At 40.1% G+C, this 19,672-nt stretch overlaps 1 protein-coding gene across 1 annotated transcript; it reads right to left on the reverse strand.

Moving 5' to 3' along the window:
• Positions 1-993: 993 nt before the first annotated feature.
• Positions 994-18,460, reverse strand: LOC120936875. The gene is made up of 5 exons (XM_040349604.1): positions 17,755-18,460; positions 13,896-14,225; positions 10,365-10,532; positions 7,000-7,034; positions 994-2,406 (listed from the first exon to the last, which is right to left on the reverse strand). The coding sequence occupies exons 1-5, from the start codon at positions 18,107-18,109 to the stop codon at positions 2,269-2,271; spliced, it is 1,026 nt and encodes a 341-aa protein (XP_040205538.1). The 5' UTR covers positions 18,110-18,460; the 3' UTR covers positions 994-2,268.
• Positions 18,461-19,672: the final 1,212 nt, after the last annotated feature.

Below are 19,672 nucleotides of genomic sequence, written 5' to 3' on the forward strand. Positions count from 1 at the left end.
AAAAACATTTCTATTCTTTCTGTTAAAAATATAAGATCTGTATCTCAGTTTTTAGGCTGCAAGGACTGCTTGTATGTAAACTATTTAATCTCCCAACCAAGCAAAAATGATTGTGTGTATACCTGTCCTGCTTTATGCTGTTTGGCTTGACTTCATGTAAATAAAAATCACAGAGCTCCTTGATGTTTTCCCAAAATGTACTTATGCACCTTATCAAGTAAACAAATAACATCTATATAGTTGTCTCCTACCAGAAATATAGTGAGGTTTCATACTGGAACAAGTAACCTTTGTGTGAATTGAATACCTGTCACTTTGTTATAGTGAATTAGAATTTAATTGTTATTATTAATATACCTTCCAATATATAGTATTCACATATAAAATTAGGACATAATGAAAGGGTAAGACAACCCAAAGCCAATATTGGAGTACAGGGGGTCCCCGGGTTATGAACAAGATAGGGACTGTAGGTTTGTTCTTAAGTCGAATTTGTTTGTAAGTCGGAACAGTACCTTTTTTAAGTGCAAATCCAATTTCAGAGACAGGAAGTGAGATTAAATCCATTTTATGAGGATACAGAGTTCAAATATTTTTTTTTTTTTTACTTTATCACTTTTTTTTATATTTTATTTATTTGTAGCTTGTCGTTAACTTTTTTTGTATATTTTTCTTTTTTTTTATATTTTTCTTATTCTTTACTTTTTAATTACTTTTTTATTTTATTAATTTAATTATTATTTCTTATCATTTTTTGTTTATCAATTTCTTTTCACTTAACTTTATTGCTATCACACAGGAGAAAACTATTCCCTGTGTGATAGCATTTGGAGTCCTAGCACTGTGCTAGAACTCCTGTCACAGCTGAGATGGGATCAGCACAGCTTACCCCTCTCACTGTGTATAACGGCAGCAGGGACAGGAGACAGACTCTGCAGCCAGGGGGGGGGGGGTATGGGGGGAGAGGGGAGGACAGAGCAGCACAGTGATTTTGGCGACATCCGGTATAAGTACTGTACTGTCTACATAGGCATATACATATATGCCAGGCAGCTCACCTGATGGTACAGCAGGGAGATGGATGCGATCCGAATCCAGGCAGGCCGGCTGCGGTGCACCTCCGCGTGGGCAGCGGCGCAGGAAAGACCGGGGATCTGGAGGCTGCACTAGGCCAGACAAGGCCGTGTGACGTCTCTCGGGCCCCGTTCGTAAGTAGGTGTCGTTCGCAACTCAGATGTTCGTAAGTCGGGGACCCCCTGTATATGGGTGGGTATTGGTGGTCTCAATTGCCCAATGGCATTTGGGTTTTCTTATATAGTATATTCTAGATCACCTCCCATCCCCCTGGAGTTCCCCAGTCATTAATACTCATTTTCTATAACAAGAGGCCACATACATGTTGTTAATGATAAAATAAATGGAAAAAAAAAAAGAAAGTGTGATTCCCCAACAAAAAGTCGGGGCATGTGCTTGGAGTTGGAAACTCAAGTGCAGAGATCTCCACCATTAACATAAGAAGACAATTTTTTTTTTCATTTCTCAGCATATATCCAAATATCCAAAAACAAAAGAATAATTTGGGTGGCCTGATCCTCAATGGTTATCCCTGCATATCAATATTTTGGACAAGCACATTCATTTTTATTAAAGCGGTAGTAAACTGCAAAAAAAGAATGTGCTGTCACTGCTGACAGGGCTTCCATCTTTACCCGGTCTTCCTTCCGGGTTCCTGGGCTTCGGCTGCTTGACTGGCCAAGCCGCGATGACTTCACTCCCACACATATGTGGGAGTCACTGCCGCAGCATGGCTCTCTTATTGGATGGCAAGCCATCCATTGAGAGCACAGCCCGCATTCGCCGGTGACGTTACTGGCTTCTACTTTAGTAGATATCTCTGTACCTACAGAGATATTTACTGTACCTACAGGTAAGCCTTATTTTAGGCTTACCTGTGGGTCCAAGTAAACAACAGGTATTTTACTACCACTTTAAGCAACTCTCCACCACATAAAAAGTTGAAACATGGGTTGTACCACAAATGCTCATCAGTCACTGAAACAGTTAAGCTACAATATACGGTTCCTATCCCAGTCAAACCATATGATTTAGTAGTCCATTAAAAGGATTATCTGGTCTTATAATTTTACACAGTGTAAATCTGTTTCCAGATTAGCTCAAATCACATATTGACATTGGGATTCACAGCAGATTTATCTGTCAATATAGAAAAACAATGTCAAACAGTGTTTTTCCCATATACAGCATCCCCTATGGGAACATGATTGTAGCATATTCCACTTGCTCCTGTATGGATATTTCTGCAGATTTTCTGTAGGGTTGATTATTCCCAAAATCTAACACTCCATAGTCCACAGTATAAACATCAGAATTCTGGTATGGTTTTTCCTGCAAAGATATAGGGAAAATAATTACTTCATTTAACATTATAGCATGCCACAGAATGGAAATATATAGGCTAATATGCAATTAAAATACTCTACAGTAAGTACTGCATCTAATGTGTGCTAAATTATTAGTGCTTGCACACAAATAATAAACCCAAAATAACACTAAGTAATTGGGAGGTTCATCAATATTGTATATGTTTTGTCTGGTGTATGTTTCACACAGCAAAAGATGTAAAAACAAAAAAACAAAAACAGCATCATTAACAAAATAGTTATAACAATATAAATAACAATTTGGCCCCATGTTAAAAACAGAACTAGAGGAAAGCGGCTAACCTCAAAATAAATCATTTTAAAATGTTCTCTTTGAATTTATTGTATTTATGTTAAAAGTTAAATAAATCTTTAATATCTAAATTATAGTCTAAGCTAATCCTTATATAATTATGTATTTTTTCTAAAGGACAGAATCTTTGGCCCAGATACTCGTAGATGGGTGTAAATTTGGGCGGGCGTAACGTATCTGATTTACGTTACGCCGCCGCAAGTTTTTCAGGCAAGTGCTTTATTCACAAAGCACTTGCGTGTAAAGTTGCGGCGGCGTAACATAAATCAACCGTCGGAATTCAAATTTGGCGGGTAGGGGGCGTGTATCATTTAAATGAAGCGCGTCCCCGCGCCGAACGAACTGCGCATGCGCCGTCCCTAAAAAATCCCAGCGTGCATTGCTCTAAATGACGTCGCAAGGACGTCATTGGCTTTGACGTGCACATAAATTACGTCCAGCACCATTCACGGGCGACTTACGCAAACAACATAACTTTTTAAATTTTCGACGCGGGAACGACGCCTCATAGACCCAGGGGCAACTTTACGCCGGGAAAAGCCTAACGTAAACGTCGTAACTTTACTGCGTCGGCCGCGCGTACATTCCGGAATTCGCGTATCTAGCTAATTTGCATACTCGACGGGGAAATCGACGGAAGCGCCACCTAGCGGGCAAAAAAAAAATTGCAGTTAAGATCCGACGGCATAAGAGACTTACGCCTGTCGGATCTAAGGGATATCTATGCGTAACTGATTCTAAGAATCAGTCGCATAGATATGACGGCGCTAGGCAGAGATACGACGGCGTATCTGGAGATGCGCCGTTGTATCTCTTTTGAGAATCTGGGCCTTTGTTTTCTGTTTAATTTTATAATTGTATCTAATTATACTATATTGTTGAATGGAAAAAGTCACTAGTTTTGTTTTTATTTGGTGCTTTAAAAAGCCACTGCTTTAAGCTATTGTATGCCTTATCTTATTAAAATTTACCAATTTTATACTTCAGTTTGGAATTTAAGAAAAAACACTTTGAAGATTAGTATAGCTCCAGAGCAGAGGCATAGAGAAATGACTTGTAATATATATATATGTGATCTATGTATAGACCAAGCTTAATTGTTAAGTCACATGCCCTGAGGTGAGCAGACTCACACGGGGGGAGCACTAGTGTGTTTTGGATTATGTTTAATGGACTTTATGATTTAATATGCAATTTTGATTTATTTTGAATACTATTATTATATTGTGTCATAAGCACTTTATTTACTGAATATTTTCACATGATCTGTTTGTATATATCATTGATTATATTAATATGGATTTGATCAATGAGCACTAGTATAGCGTTGCATTTATCTACTTTTAACTTGATATATACGACTCTTCGGCCTCGTACACACGACCATTTTCCTCGTCAAAATCCATCAAGAAACTTGGTGGCAGAGCTTTTTTTGCAGAGGAAAACGGTCGTGTGTATGTTTTTCGTCGAGAAAACTGTTGTGGATCTCGACGAGAAAAAAAGACAACAAGTTCTCTTTTTTCTCGTCGGGAGTCTCAATTTTCTCGTTGTGTTTCTCGTCGGGCTAGTTTACAACGAGAAACACGTTCATGTGTATGCTTAGAAACCCGCACATGCTCAGAATAAAGTATGAGACGGGAGCGCACCTTCGGTAAAAGTAGCGTTCGTAATGGAGATACCACATTCCTCACGCTGTAACAGACTGAAAAGCGTGAATCGTCTCTCACCAAACTTTTACTTAACACGCAGTAACATGAGATTAGCAAAAGCAGCCCCAAGGGTGGCGACAGTGGAATCAAACTTCCCCTTTATAGTGCCGCCGTACGTGTTGTACGTCACAGCGTTTGAGAACGACTTTTGTCTTGACAGTGTGTACGCAAAGAAAGCTTGACAAGATTCTCGACAAGCCTGACAAGGAACTCGTCGAGGAAAACAATGTTTCTTTTACGACGAGTTCCTCGGTCATGTGTACGAGGCCTTCCTCTCTATATTTCTTTCTTTTGTTTTTCTTTTCCAATTTTTCCAAATTGTGTTCTCAATTATGTCAATCAATTGGCATGTCAATAGGAACGCCCACTCCCGCGGGATTCCCTACCCGGAAGCCGCGTGAATTCTAAGGCTAAACGATATCTACGGCATAAAAAAAAAAAAGGTCAGTGTAATTTTATATGCTGAACTGGGCTGGATGTAGTGTTAGAATTTTTTTTATAGGGTGAACCTCCCCTTTAAGGTCTATTTAAAACCAACAATTTGTGGCTGACTAGGTGTGGGGGAAGTACTCTTGAACGCTGCACAAAGTAAGTAGAGTTGTATGTTATATATGCCTGAATGCTGCACTCTGTGTTGTATAGATATCTGACCACTGTGCTATACATGATGGGAGCACAGAGGTAAAAAATGTAAGTTGCAGGGTTTAATGTACAGAGTGAGCCACCATACCACATATATTGTGCTGACTGCTGTACCCTGTACACTGTGCTATACAGTATGTTACATACATTGGGCTGTAAATTCCATACTCCTAACTCCTGCATGCTGGTCTTTTGCTCTGTGCATTGTATATTCCTGAACCCCAACACCCTGTATCTTACATACTTCTGACCCCTGCAGTTTGTGACTTATGTATTGCTGCCCCTGCTGCCTGTAGTCCACATAGTCCTGCACTCCTGGCTGTTGTGCTCTGTGTATTACATACTCTTGGCCCTTGCCTTCTTTGACTTAAATGCAGTACACTTGTGATCTATATGTTCTGTGCCCCTGACCCCTGCACTCTGTGCCACCTTACTCCTGAATTTTGCATTCTGTGCCTTAAGAACATCTGACCCTGTGTTTTGTGCATTAGTCTTGACCCCTGTACTTTGTGTGTTACATACTCCTGAACCTTCTATTCGGTGTTAATTGTCCCTAAGGCCGCGTACACACGGTCGATCCAAACCAATGAGAATGGTCCGACGGACCGTTTTCATCGGTTCACCGCTGAGGTGGCCTGATGGTCTGATGTGCGTACACACCATCAGTTCAAAAACTGATCGGGTCAGAACGCGGTGACGTAAAACACACAACGTGCTGAAAAAAACGAAGTTCAATGCTTCCAAGCATGCGTCGACTTGATTCTGAGCATGCGCGGGTTTTGAACCGATGCTTTTGTGTACTAACCATCGGTTTGGACCTATCGGGCAGCGGTCCATCGGTTCGATTTTAAAGCAAGTTCTAAAACTTTTGACCGAAGGACAACGGACCGATGGGCCGTACACACGGTCGGTTTGGACCGATGAAACTGGACTTCAGTCCGTTTTCATCGGTTTGGACCGACCGTGTGTACTCGGCCTTAGTCTCACCTACAATCTGTAGGAAATGGTTACAAAACCTGTATGTTATTTTTTCATTTTGAATTTATTGGAGGAGCTTCCACTTCCTGTGCTGTGGACACAACAGAAAGTAAGAGGAAATCTCAGTAAAATTAGGAAAACAGTTGTTATCAGAACATGTGTTACCCACTGGAAGATTTATTTTATTTTCCTGTTCTAGTGACAACAAACTTTTGGATTCACCTTTACTTTTAGGCCGCGTACACACGATCGGTTAAACCGATAAGAACGGTCTGATGGACCGTTTTCATCGGTCCAAACCGATCGTGTGTGGGTCCCATCGGTTATTTATCCATAGGTTAAAAACAAGCAATCTTGTTTTAAATTTAACCGATGGATACCTAACCGATAGAAAAAAAAACGATCGTTTGTAGGCACGTCCATCTGTTAAAAATCCACGCATTCTCAGAATCAAGTCGACGCATGCTTGGAAGCATTGAACTCGTCGTTGTGTTTTATGTCACCGCGTTCTGACACGATCGGTTTTGTAACCGATGGTGTGTAGGCGCGACGGACCATCAGTCAGCTTCATCGGTTAACCGATGAAAACGGTCCATCAGACCGTTTTCATCGGATGGACCGATCGTGTGTACAGGGCTTTAGTCTTAGTGACAGTGGTTACCAGGACAACAAAAAAGACTGCATTTCGTTTAGTGGGGTCACTTCTAGTAACAAAACAAGGAGCCGAAAACCACATGTGACTCTTTAGCCACTAATGAGTACCAACAATCTAGACTATGCCAGCATTATTTATTGAGGGTTACTGCCTCTGAAAATAATATTTAGTCTAACATTCTGCAAAGGTTACACAGCTTTGTACACAGTTTATCCTAGTTTCCAATAAAGCAGTAGGGTAAAATACATATACAGTTCTTACCAGATGTCGTAGTTGAGGCTGTGGCATCTTGTTTCCTAAAGGTTAAATAAAAAAGCCACATGAAATGAAAATTATTGACATGGAGATTAAACATTTTATCTGTATTTAAAAATGCTATAGGACAAGGGATATCTAAATTCCTCTTGATCACAGGACCCCCTTATATCACGTGAACAATAACTACAATTTATTCATCCAAATTACTGACATAACTTGTTAGCAGTAAAATATCTTCCAACTAGCAGTGTTCTATGTGAGCAGTTTTTAGGTCTCATTTCTTCAAATACAATAGTGATCTGGTAGAGTGAATTATTTAAAAGCTTAAAGTAGCTCTTTTATCTCCTTCATCAATAAAATGCTAATCTTCACACCCAAACAGGTCCTTCATAAAGATATCCCCAGCATGGTATCCAACTACTGAACAATTTAGTAGTACATCTCACGTGGAACCATACATCTTGATAGACCCTACTACATTATTAAAGGGATAGTTTACCTTTATCCCCTATGCAGATAAGGGGTGTCTGTAGATGACTAAAATGAAATAATGTCCTTGCTATGTGTAGGATATTTAAGTAAATCATGAAGCCTAACGCTGCTAGGATGTCGTTAAGCAAGGCCTAGCTACTACTGTTCATCTTCACCATCACAATAGTGAACTCTTTCTTTGATTCAAATCCCCTCACATCTCCCCTATGCAGTAGCTGGGAGCTCAGCGTTTGGGAGCTTGCTCCTGTGATTGTGGAAATCACAATCCTTGCCCAAAAAAAACATGGCTGAACACTCTAATGAAGCACTTATTACATAATTTATTAAAGCAGAAATAAACTTGATCTTAGCACCGCCAACTGATATTTTAATAATCTTTTTCTATTCAAAGTTAATTCATCAATATGTCCATGTGTCGATGCGTTATATTATAAAGAAACCACATTCCTAAACACCCTTCCCCCCCAGCGTTCCTCCCCGCAGCCATCTTCAGTAATATGATCCAGCTATCATTCACTTCCTTGAATCTATCAGCTGTTAATATGATGATGTGCTGTAACATCTTACGCATGTGCAATTTAATCCATTCAGACTTCCTTTTTGTTAGTAAGCCATCTTCTGCCATTACTATGGCAACATGTAAATAAACACCTTCACAGGGGGTGAAATGCAGAAGCTACTGTAAAATACTGTAAAAGAGGGTCAACAATGCCCATTTGCATGCCTCACTGTGCCCATTGCAATCTCACTGTGCCCATTGCCACCTCACTGTGCCCAACCTCACGTTGCCCATTGCAACCTCACTGTGCCCATTGCCACCTCACTGTGCCCAACCTTACTGTGCCCATTGCCAGCTTACTGTGCCCAACTTCACTGTGTCCATTGCAGCATCCCTGTGCCTGAGTCAGTGTACCTGAAATTCTTCTTAGACTGCGAGTGTCCATTGTCTAACTGCTTGCCGACCAGCCGCCGCAGCTATACGGCGGCAGGTCGGCTCTGCTGGGTGAGATCATGTAGCTATATGTCATCACGCCGAGCAGCCAATAGGGGCACGCGCCTCCAGCTCGCTCCCGATTACCGCGCGCGTGCCCGGCGGGCGCGATTGCCTTCGGGCACCCGCGATCGCTCGTTACAGACACAGCTCCGGTCCTGTCAGGGGAGAAATGCCTGACCGTCTGTTCATACAATGTATGAACAGCGATCAGTCATTTCCCCTAGTGAGGCCACCCCCCCTACAGTTAGAACACACCCAGGGAACATACTTGACCCCTTTCCCGCCCCCTAGTGTTAACCCCTTCCCTGCCAGTGGCATTTTTATAGTAATCCAATGCATTTTTATAGCACTGATCGCTATAAAAATGCCAATGGTCCCAAAAATGTGTCAAAAGTGTCCGAAGTGTCTGCCATAATGTCACAGTACCGAAAAAAAATGCTGATCGCCGCCATTACTAGTAAAAAAAAAATATTAATAAAAATGCCATAAAACTACCCCCTATTTTGTAAACGCTATAACCTTTGCGCAAACCAATCAGTAAACGCTTATTTCGATTTTTTTTACGAAGAATATGTAGAAGAATACGTATCGGCCTAAACTGAGGAAAAAAAATGTTTTGTTATATATTTTTGGGGGATATTTATTATAGCAAAAGTAAAAAATATAATTTTTTTTCAAAATTGTCGCTCTATTTTTGTTTATAGCGCAAAAACTAAAAACCGCAGAGGTGATCAAATACCACCAAAAGAAAGCTCTATTTGTGGGAAAAAAAGGACGCCAATTTTGTTTGGGAGCTACGTCGCACGACCGCGCAATTGTCAGTTAAAGTGACGCAGTGCCGAATCGCAAAAAGTGCTCTGGTCTTTGACCAGCAATATGGTCCGGGGCTGAAGTGGTTAAATATTGCAGCTTCCTACTGGTCCCGTTTCGTGATAGGCGTTTCTAGCAAACACTGTGTTGAGTGTTCCGCCTATCACGGAGGTCCTCTCATTCTCAGACTCCGTTTCCCAGCAGGCACTGTGTTCAGTGTTCTGCCATTCACGGACGTCTTTTAATCCTCGGACAAGAGAACGTCCATGATAGGCGGAACACTGAACACAGTGTCTGCTGGGAAATCGAGTCTAAGGCCGGGTACACACGGACAAACATGTATGGTGAAAGCGGTCCGTCGGACCGTTTCCACCATACATGTCTGCCAGAGGGCTTCTGTACGATGGTTGTACACACCATCGTACAGAAGTCCGCGCGTAAACAATACGCGGGGCGTGTCCGCGGTGTCGCCGCGTCGATGACGCGGTGTCGCCGCGACAATGACGCGGCGACGTGGGCGGCCCGCCTTTAAAATGCTTCCACGCATGCGTCGAAGTCATTCGACGCATGCGAGGGACGGCGGGCGCCTGGACATGTACGGTAGGTCTGTACTGACGACCGTACATGTCCGAGCGGGCTGAATTCCAGCGGACTGTTTTAAAACAAGTCCAGGAATATTTGTCTGCTGGGAAAAGGCCCGGCGGGCAAATGTTTGCTGGAATTCGGCCCGCTCGCGCCCACACACGACCAAACATGTCTGCTGAAACTGGCCTGCGGGCCAGTTTCAGCAGACATGTTTGCTCGTGAGTATGGGGCCTGAGAATGAGAGGACCTCCGTGATAGGCGGAACACTCAACACAGTGTTTGCTGGAAACGCCTATCATGGAACGGGACCAGGAGGAAGCTGCAATATTTAAACAATGGACACCGTCCGCAGTCTAAGAAGATATTCATGTACTGACTCGAGTTTAAGCCGAGGGGTGTATTTTCAGCCCTAAAAAAAAGGGCTGAAAATCTCGGCTTATACTCGAGTATATACGGTATGTAAAATTTTTACATTTTCAGTACGTACGTTGTTTATACCACACTAGAAAAGTGACAATTCCAATAAGGAGCAGTAGAACAAGAACCAGAAGAATGGACGTAATAATGACAGTCTTTTTTTCTTGATGCTCTTGATGCTCTGCTGGTCCTTGCTGCTTAGTTTGGTCAGTCACTGTTGTAGCCAAATAATGGAGATCTAAAAATATAAATAATATGTATTTATTTCAACATAATCACAGAAATAGTTCTTTACCATTCACAAATTGGCAAATTCTACTTGTAAACATTAAATCTTAAATTAAATTAAGCTCGGTACATACACAGGCCGAATGCCAGCCAACATCGGCCGGTTCAATAAAAACTGGTTGTCATTCGGGCTGTGCATATGGCAGCCGGCCTGACGAGAATGCTCGAAAACCAGCAGCCGGATGGCTACCGATCAGCACTCTCAGCCTGGTACACGCTATTAGTTTTTTTACGTTCAACCCGCTGTCAGCTCTGGTCAGAGCCGCTGTACTAATGATCTGACGTTAGTACAGTGATCTCCCTTGCTGAGCTGTGTTCTGACAGGAAGATGCCCCCCCCCCCCACCCAGAACACAACAGCTGGGGGAGATTGGACTATTGGAAAATGTTCATTTAATTGTTTAATATAAAAAAAACTAATCACAGACATGCCTCAAAACTATTTTCATTTAGCTTGCCAACCCTCTGGCTTTAAAAAACGCTTAAAGTGGTTGTAAACCCTTACAGACCACTTTATGCTACAGGTAAGCCTATAACAAGGCTTACCTGTAGCTACCTAGGATACCCCCTAAACCTGCACAGTTTAGGAGATATCCCCTGTCCCCTGCATCGCACTTTTTCTGTAAGAATTCCCACCAAGAAAAGATTGAGAGCAGGATCTCAATTTTCGTGACAAAAAAAATTCCTATCGGGAATCGCGGTCGTCTGTATGCAATTACAATGCAAAAAAAAAAAAAAACGCATATGCTCAGAATCAAGCAGAAGAGCCGAACTGCTTATTGAACTTCATTGTTCTCGACTTGTCATACGTGTTGTACATCACCGCATTCTTGACGTCCGGAATTTCGTCCAAGATTAGTGTGATCCTGTGTATGCAAGACAAGTTTCAGCTGTTTTCCTGCTGAAAGAAAATGCGTTTTTCTTGTCGAAAATCGCGATCGTGTGTTGGCATAGGCTTGAAAAAAAATTGCCTTAGGGTGTAACTATAGGAAGAGCAGGGTGAACCTGAATATTAGATAATTAAAAGCTTAAAGCAGATCTCCACTGAAAACAATATATTAAAAGCCAGCAGCTACAAATACTGCAGCTGCTGACTTTTAATATTAGGACACTTACCTGTCCTGGAGTCCAGCGCCGTCCGTAGCAGAGGACGAGCGATCATCGTGCTCACTGGTCCCCGCTGTGTTCTGGGTGCCACGTGTTTCCCAGAACACAACGTAGGGGACGGGATCTGACGTCCTGCCCGCAGTCTACCCGCAGACTGTGTGGTCGGAAGTGGGTGCAAATACCTGTCTTAGACAGGTATCTGCACCCCCCTATCCCCTGAAAGGTATCAAATTTGAGAGATTTCCGATGAGCGGAAGTTCCACTTTAGGGTGGAGCTCCGCTTTAAGTTTAAATTTTGGGCCGAGACCATGTAACATTTAGCTATGGCTCTGTATTACTAATAGCCTAAAGAAGGAAGAGTGCCGATAACTATCACAAAAGTTTCCACTTTTTAGGGGGGGGGGGGGTTATTCAGGGTTTTCCTAGTATTTGGCCCAGTTTTTACTAGAAATAGAGCCTGCAAAATCTGGTGCAGCTCTGCATAGAAGCTACACAAATCAGCTTACAGGTCATATTGTCAAAGCTTAATTAATCAAGCTAAAGTTAGAAGCTGGTTGGTACCATGCACATCTGCACCGGATTCTGAGTGCTCCAGTTTTAGTAAATCTCCCCTAGAGTGTCCCAAGGACAAGAAATGACAGGAAATCTCTCTGAGGCCTCGTACACGCGACCGTTTTCCTTGACAGAATCCATCAAGAAACTTGGTGGCAGAGTTTTTTTGCCGAGGAAAACGGTCGTGTGTATGTTTTTCATCGAGAAAACTGTCGTGGAACTCGATGAGAAAAAAAGAGAAAAAGTTCTCCTTTTCCCCGTCGGGAGTCTCAATTTCCTTGTCGTGTTCCTCGTCGGGCTGGTTTTCGACGAGAAACACATGCTCAGAAGGGTGGCGCCAGTGGAATCAAACTTCCCCTTTATAGTGCCGTCGTACGTGCTTTACGTCACCGCGTTTGAGAACGACGAGATTTTGTCTTGACAGCGTGTACACAAAGAAAGCTTGTCAAGATTCTCGACAAGCCTAACAAGGAACTCGTCGAGGAAAACAATGTTTGATGTGTACGAGGCCTGAGGGTTCTGAGAAAGCAATGAAAACTCTTTATAATACAGTAAAGCACAGAAGGTTTAAAACTATTGACAGGTTTTTATTGCTGTTGGTGTGTTACATAGTCAGATGGAGAAGGGAGTTTCTATCCTGATGTCTTCTTGCATTATTCTTGTGTTCTTGCATTAAAAATTAGAGGAGGGTCTAATGCCGCGTACACACGATCATTTTTCGGCATGACGTTTTTCAACAACTTTTTCCAACTTCATCAATAAAAATGACGTTGCCCACACACCATCATTTTTTAAAAATTATGAAAAAAGCTTGGTGACGTACAACATGTAGGACGGTACTCTAAAGGGGAAGTTCTATTCGCCTTTGGGCTGCTTTAGCTGATTCCGTGTAAGTAAAAGGCGATCTGCGCTTTTCTGTCTGTTACAACGTGATGAATGTGCTTACTCCATTATGAACGCTAGTTTTACCTGAACGAGCGCTCCCGTCTCATAACTTGCTTCTGAGCATGCGCGGGTTTAAAACGTTGTTTTAGCCCACACACGATCATTTTTTACAACCCGAAAAACAACATCTTTTAAAACGACACTAAAAAATGCAGCATGTTCGAATTTTTTTAGTCGTTTTTCAGAAGCCGAAAAACGATGTGAAGCCCACACACGATCATTTTAAATTACGTTTTTAAAAACGTTGTTTTTTTTTTCATGCCGAAAAATGATCGTGTGTACGCGGCATAAACCTTCCATTATAACAATAACCAAAAATGTGGTAATATATTTTTTATATGGTGATATAAGCAGAAATTTATTTATCAAAGTTTGAAATTAACAAAGTGGAATTGTGGTAAAAAATGCAATAAGGCAGCAGTTTGCCTGACTGTTATGAATCAGGCCCCTTTAAAGCTATTCTGTATATTTCCAGGAAACATGAATGCATTATTCTGAAAAATTGTAACCCAAGTCAATGACCCTTCTTGTGGAGAACAGATCATGTTAAGGGGAAATATCACATAGTGGAACTTTCCACTTAACCAAGTTATAATGAAAACAATATCTGGCAGAGCTGAAACATAATTTACCAAATTTAAATAGTTATTCAAATATAACATATAGGCATAAAAAACCAGGTTAACAACTCTTGCTATATATATAGTTACCTACTACAATCAGTTCAGATGTGTTGCTGCTAAAGATTTGACTTTTTTGCTGTACGTTTACATGCCTACACTTATATTGTCCACTGTCATGGGGTGTTACATTTTTTATGTACAGCACAGCCTTTTTCTGTCCCCAGTCTGCAGTGATGCTGAGTCTTGTATTCTCTGTAGCCTTTGCATCTGCGATTTTTATTTGTGTGCTGTTTATTTCTCTATACCAGTTAATATCGTTAGGAGTGAAGTTCAGAGCTGTTAAGTTGCAGGTGAATACGGCCATTTCTCCCAGCCTTACTTGGAGCCGGACTGGAGTATGAGAGAGCAGTATAACTTCTGAAAAAAAAATGCAAATGAAAAATTATTTTTTAAACATCTGTCACAACATGACTTTCCACAAATTTGTGATCTTTTCATGGCAAGTGTCATATCTAAAGGCCATTAATAAAGCTTTAATTGGAAGGATAAGGGCTTTGTAAAGTGTCAAACATATTTTATACAGAAGGTGCCCAAATTCTTACTGGAGATTCTTAATGGAGCACTAGGGAGAGCATAAGTGGAGGAGATTAGGGGTGGAGAGCTGCTGTTTGAGCAGAAAATGTGTGACTAAACGATAATTTTATGCATTTTCAAGTGTTCCCATTGATATCTGTGGGGTCCAATCTGCCAAAAAGAACCTCATGTACTTCTTTGAGCAACAGACCTTTGGTACAGGCATCAAAATGCTCAGATGTGAACAGAGTCCATTGAAATGAATGGGATGTGTCTAGTTGTGTGTTTTAGAACATCAAGCTTTAAGCAGAAAATCACTTACACATACACACAAACAGAATTTCCGATGTTAAAAGTCCGATGGACTTTTTCCATTGGATTTTCCGATCATGTGTAGCCCCATCGGAGTTTTTTCATCGGAAATTCCAATGAATTCCATCGGACTTTAGATATAGAACATGTTCTATATTTTTCTAATGGAATTCCGTCGGAATTCCAATGTGATTTTGCCGGGCAAAAGCCCGATCGTGTGTACGCAGTATTAGGTGTGCCTGGGGCCTGAGAGGGTCTTAGCTATATACTGTGTAACCACACAGAAATGTAGCTTTGTTATTGATCACTCTTTTTTTTTCTTGAATGTAAAGTGTATCACTTTTTTTTTTAGTTAAGGATAGAATGGTGAAACATTGGATCCTCTGCAAGGTATTTATTGCCCCTTGCTGAGACATTTTACCCTCTTTGTCCTGGTATCCATTGTCAGCAGGACAGAAAATAACAGCATATTTGTACATTCTACAAATGTCACCAAAACACAAGATGAAGGAACGTCTTCTAATAGGGATTTCTGCTCCAGTGTGTGTAGAATGAAATTTCCTTTCACATTAGAGAGATTTGTGCTGTGTGTCCCTTCCTGTTTCATCTCCAGAATAGGAAGTGAAAGGAATGCTCTCCAATAGAAAACAGCAGAAGATAAAACATTCTAAGAAACAACATTTTAATCATTCTCTGCAAAACTAACAAAAAATGGCTTTAGATACACTTTCACAATCTACCGCTTTCTTTAAAGTAGAAGGAAATTTTTTTTTATTTTTAAATCCCCTTCCTGTAAAAAAAAAAAAGAAAAATGATTGTCAATCTCTATTTACCCTCTCCACGCTTCAGCATTGTCCCCAGCTTTCTCCTCAGTCCAGAGCAGGTTCTTTTGGGGAAGAACGGCACTCCGGCTCACAGTACTCCAAGACTAAGTGGCACTCACATGCCATTACTTCCAAAATGCTGCAGTTTGACTTTAATTATTTGTTTTAAATTCATTTATTTTGAAAATGTGTAAATAGTTAACAGTCAGGACTTTTATAAAGTCACACAGACGAGTGTCAAGATTGGAAAAACATAAAGGGGTTGTATTTGTACAATGATTTTTTCCAGGAATATAACATTTTGGAAGACATAAATGTATGTGATTTTAGTAAGCAGCATGTTAGAATTACAGATGAGATATGAGCCTTCTGGTCCACTCTTTCAGCATTTTAAACTTTATTCCCACCTTGGGTAAAGCTGGCCATCCACCAGCAGTTCTAGCCTCATAAAAATGCTATGTTTTTACTCTGTGTCTTCCTAGGAAGTTACAAAAACCTTGGCTACAGACATTTAAAGGGGGGGGGTTCTTCTCTCTAAGCAAAGAGACCTTAGGATTCTAAGTAAGTAAATTATATTTGCGATCTACAATATTACTATGTGTATATTTTACAGGGATGCATGCATTCGTTCTGTTTATGCCATATAGCCAAAAATGCAAAATATTATAATAATAATAATAATAATAATAATAATTATTATTATTATTATTATTATTGTTATTATTTTTTTTATACTTTGTTGCCTGGAAAGGTTTTTGTATTAACCATTTTTAAGATATATGTGTAGTGTCCTTCGCGCTACTGTGAGTAATAAATGTCACCAAGTGTCAAAGGATAATCAAGTGAGATATGCAGCAAAAACTAATAGTGTTTACAATACACAAAAATAAAATATGTAAAAATGCGTTCTCGCGCAAAATTGATAATCAATTTTTGTCATTGGTTCTCTTAAATTTTCTGTATTTTGGAATTTTTCAAAGTGGAACTGTCCAGGTTCTAAAAATACTAGGTATAATAAAAAAAAACCTGGACCATTTTCCTTTCATTCTATTGAACCTTCTGTTAATAACATCCTATACTAACACTAGTAAAATGTTTTTGAAAGCTAAGCTTATATTAAATAAATGCACACATGTTGAACTATTGCTTAATTTTTTGGGGAGGTTTAATTTGTCCTAATTAATTGTAATGTAATACTAAATTCACACTTGGAAGTGGCCATTTTACGAAAATAGCTGCACAGCACAGGCAACAATACTGGAAGCTTCTTATTCTGTGCTGTTTTCCAATTTAAATTGTTTTAGGCTTTTAATTACATGGCAATCATAGCATAAATATAACTTCAATGTATTAATCATGTGCTAGTCTTGGTTCAATGAAATAAGAAAATTGACTTTTTACGACTTAATTGCTTTATGGCAGTTGTTTCATTTGCTGCATATTTATTCTATGTGGTTTATTTACTAAAGGGGTAAAGAATGTTCACTTACCTATTGAATAAGGAGAAGCTTTGTTCATTTTGAATAGCCAACCATGTGCAGGAAAAGAAAAACAGGATATTTGCTTGCCCATGCTAATGATTGTATGTTTAAATTGGTCGCAGTTTTACCTTATTTATTAGGGTGGAAATTTACTTTGCAAAGTGATTATTCTCTAATAATTTAGTAAATTATCCCTAATAAGTTGTATATGAGGTGTTTTCCAAGAAGAAGTTGGATGGCCATAGACAAGCAGATGTTTCCCTAAGAACCTATAAGTGCTAGGACCCATTGTAATGCTTGGCTTGTAAGTGGTACGCACACATAGGATCCTAATTTGTTTTACATTAAATACTTAGGAATAGACCCCACTCAACAACAGCTGTATCTGTAAAGTATTCCAAAGTGTGAACAAGCAGAGCTCACTAAAGATCTTTATTTACTATTAAAATTGTCAAATGTCATTCAGCCCTTATTTAAGAGTATAATACTTTAACTATAAAATGAGAAGAATTTTTTTAATTAAAGCAACATATACCCCCTTAAATTGAAATATGCCTATCAACCTTTTCAATTTTCTTGTTTTACATTATTATTATATATTTAATTTGATTTTTTTTTTACTTAAAATACCAGCTGACAGTTATTTTTCTGTTTGAGTTTTTCCACAAGAGTCACTAAGTTCTATATTTATACAGGCATATTCATGTGTCATAAGAAAGGTAGGCAGTATGTAGAGTATAAACCCTACTTTCTTACCATTGCTAACAAGCACAGCACTGACACAGATACTGCAGAAGATAAGACACAAACGCTCCATTGACATCAAAGAGGGTGGGGGAGTCTTGTTTCCCTGTCTCTTATTCGGTGTGAATGGTTTGAACTTGGTTCCAAAGCAACACCTGTGTATAACGTAACAAAAAATAAATACTCGACTAAAGTCCTTCTTGCTGATTATGAATAAGAACTCAAAACAGAGAAGTAGACTTGAGGCTTGTGGAACGGGTGGTCTCTGTGGTTTGTGGTCTTCCTTGACTTGTACGATGTGGTTGTCTTCACACTTTACTTTGAAAACACATAATGACCCCTCGATTCGAGTACAGTTGAATTGCATTCAAGCAGGCAGTCAACATCAGTCCATGGGATTATTAATACAGAAATAAAGAGAAGTCTTCCAATGTTGAAATCTCTTTTATACTGGGTCAATACGAAACTGATCTCAGCTCACATGTCTTCTGGGACTTTTGGTTATATTATTTGCTTCTCCTATTTTGTAGCAGTCTCCTATAGAATATATGAAGTATACATTTTCAACTCCATTGAGCAACAAAAAAACAAACAAAGTGTTTCTTCTGCAGATTTAAAGATCGGAATGGACTACAGACAACAAGGTGATATCTGTGCAGCTGCACATGTGAGCTGCTACCGTAAGTGAAAGCTTCTTTTTAAAGTAGGAGGCTTTCAAGTGTCTATACGTCATAGTTACACGTCTGAAGGAGGAAACAAAAAATACATCATAACAGATAAAGCAATTAGAGGGTGTTTATACAGGATTACTTTGCATTCTCCATCCACATCTTTTTATGTACATTACCATTTGTGTTTGTGCATAAAACAAGCTTCAATAGCTTTTGAATCATACAAAAAAGCCCCTTTTTAATAATATTTTAATTTGGTAACAATGTGTAAAAGACGAGCTGTAAAAAGTCTAACAAAATACACACCTAATTTTTGTGTACATTATATATGAATTGAAGTTCGACCATGCTTTCAAGAAGTTTCATGATGTCCATATATCTCTGAAAGTGTAAGCAAGTGACAAATCTGGCTTTGTTTTAGAATGGGCCTGACTTAAAATGTAAGTTCATCTTTACAGAAAATCTGTAAGGTGAACTCACACTGGACCTCCTTCCCATCCCCACTGATCCCGCCGTACCAGTGTCCCACGATCCCCTGCTGTCAGACATGGGGACACCGCTTCACTGGTCCAGGGATTTGAAACCCCGTGGCTTAAACGCCTGTCCATACCTCTCACTGTGTATGTATAGGAGGCATTCTAATTGGTTAGTACTGTCACATGGACGGCGCTGACCAATCAGAACCCAGCTAACCTGTCTTGTCAGTGCTGGAGGAGAGCAGAGAAAGCCATGGGGATTTCAAATCCCCACACCAGTCAAACGGTGTCCTGGTGTCTGACAGTGGGGGATAGTAGAACACTGGTACAGCAGGACCGGGGGGGGGGGGAAGGGGTCCATTGTACATTCACTTTACAGATTTTCTGTAAAGGGGAACTTACCCTTTAAAGTAGAAATCCAGCTAAAGAATAATTAGTCTTAAAAATGCCCCCACCCCAACACCTACAGTGGGGATCGAAAGTTTGGGCACCCCAGGTAAAAATTTGTATTAATGTGCATAACGAAGCCAAGGAAAGATGGAAAAATCTTGATGTAATCCCCCGTGGATTTTGAGGTGTGTTTAGGATCATTATCCATTTGTAGAAGCCATCCTCTCTTTAACTTCAGCTTTTTCACAGATGGTACAAGTTACCATCCAAAATTTGCTGAAATTTTATTGAATCCATTTTCCTTCTACTCATGAAATGTTCCCTGTGCCACTGGCTGCAATACAACCCCAAAGCATGATTGATCCACCCCATGCTTAACAGATGTCATTAAAT

This window comes from Rana temporaria, chromosome 4 (genome assembly GCF_905171775.1).
Source record: "Rana temporaria chromosome 4, aRanTem1.1, whole genome shotgun sequence".
Taxonomy (NCBI): domain Eukaryota; kingdom Metazoa; phylum Chordata; class Amphibia; order Anura; family Ranidae; genus Rana; species Rana temporaria.

Excerpts from the sequence above, each read along its gene's own strand:
- LOC120936875 (XM_040349604.1), bottom strand. The coding sequence starts at position 18,109 with ATGCAATTCAACTGTACTCGAATCGAGGGGTCATTATGTGTTTTCAAA. Across the intron at positions 14,226-17,754 it reads TGCTGTGCTTGTTAGCAATG|AAGTTATACTGCTCTCTCAT; the intron begins GTAAGAAAGTAG and ends TTTTTTTTTCAG. Across the intron at positions 10,533-13,895 it reads ATCTGAACTGATTGTAGTAG|ATCTCCATTATTTGGCTACA; the intron begins GTAACTATATAT and ends TTATATTTTTAG.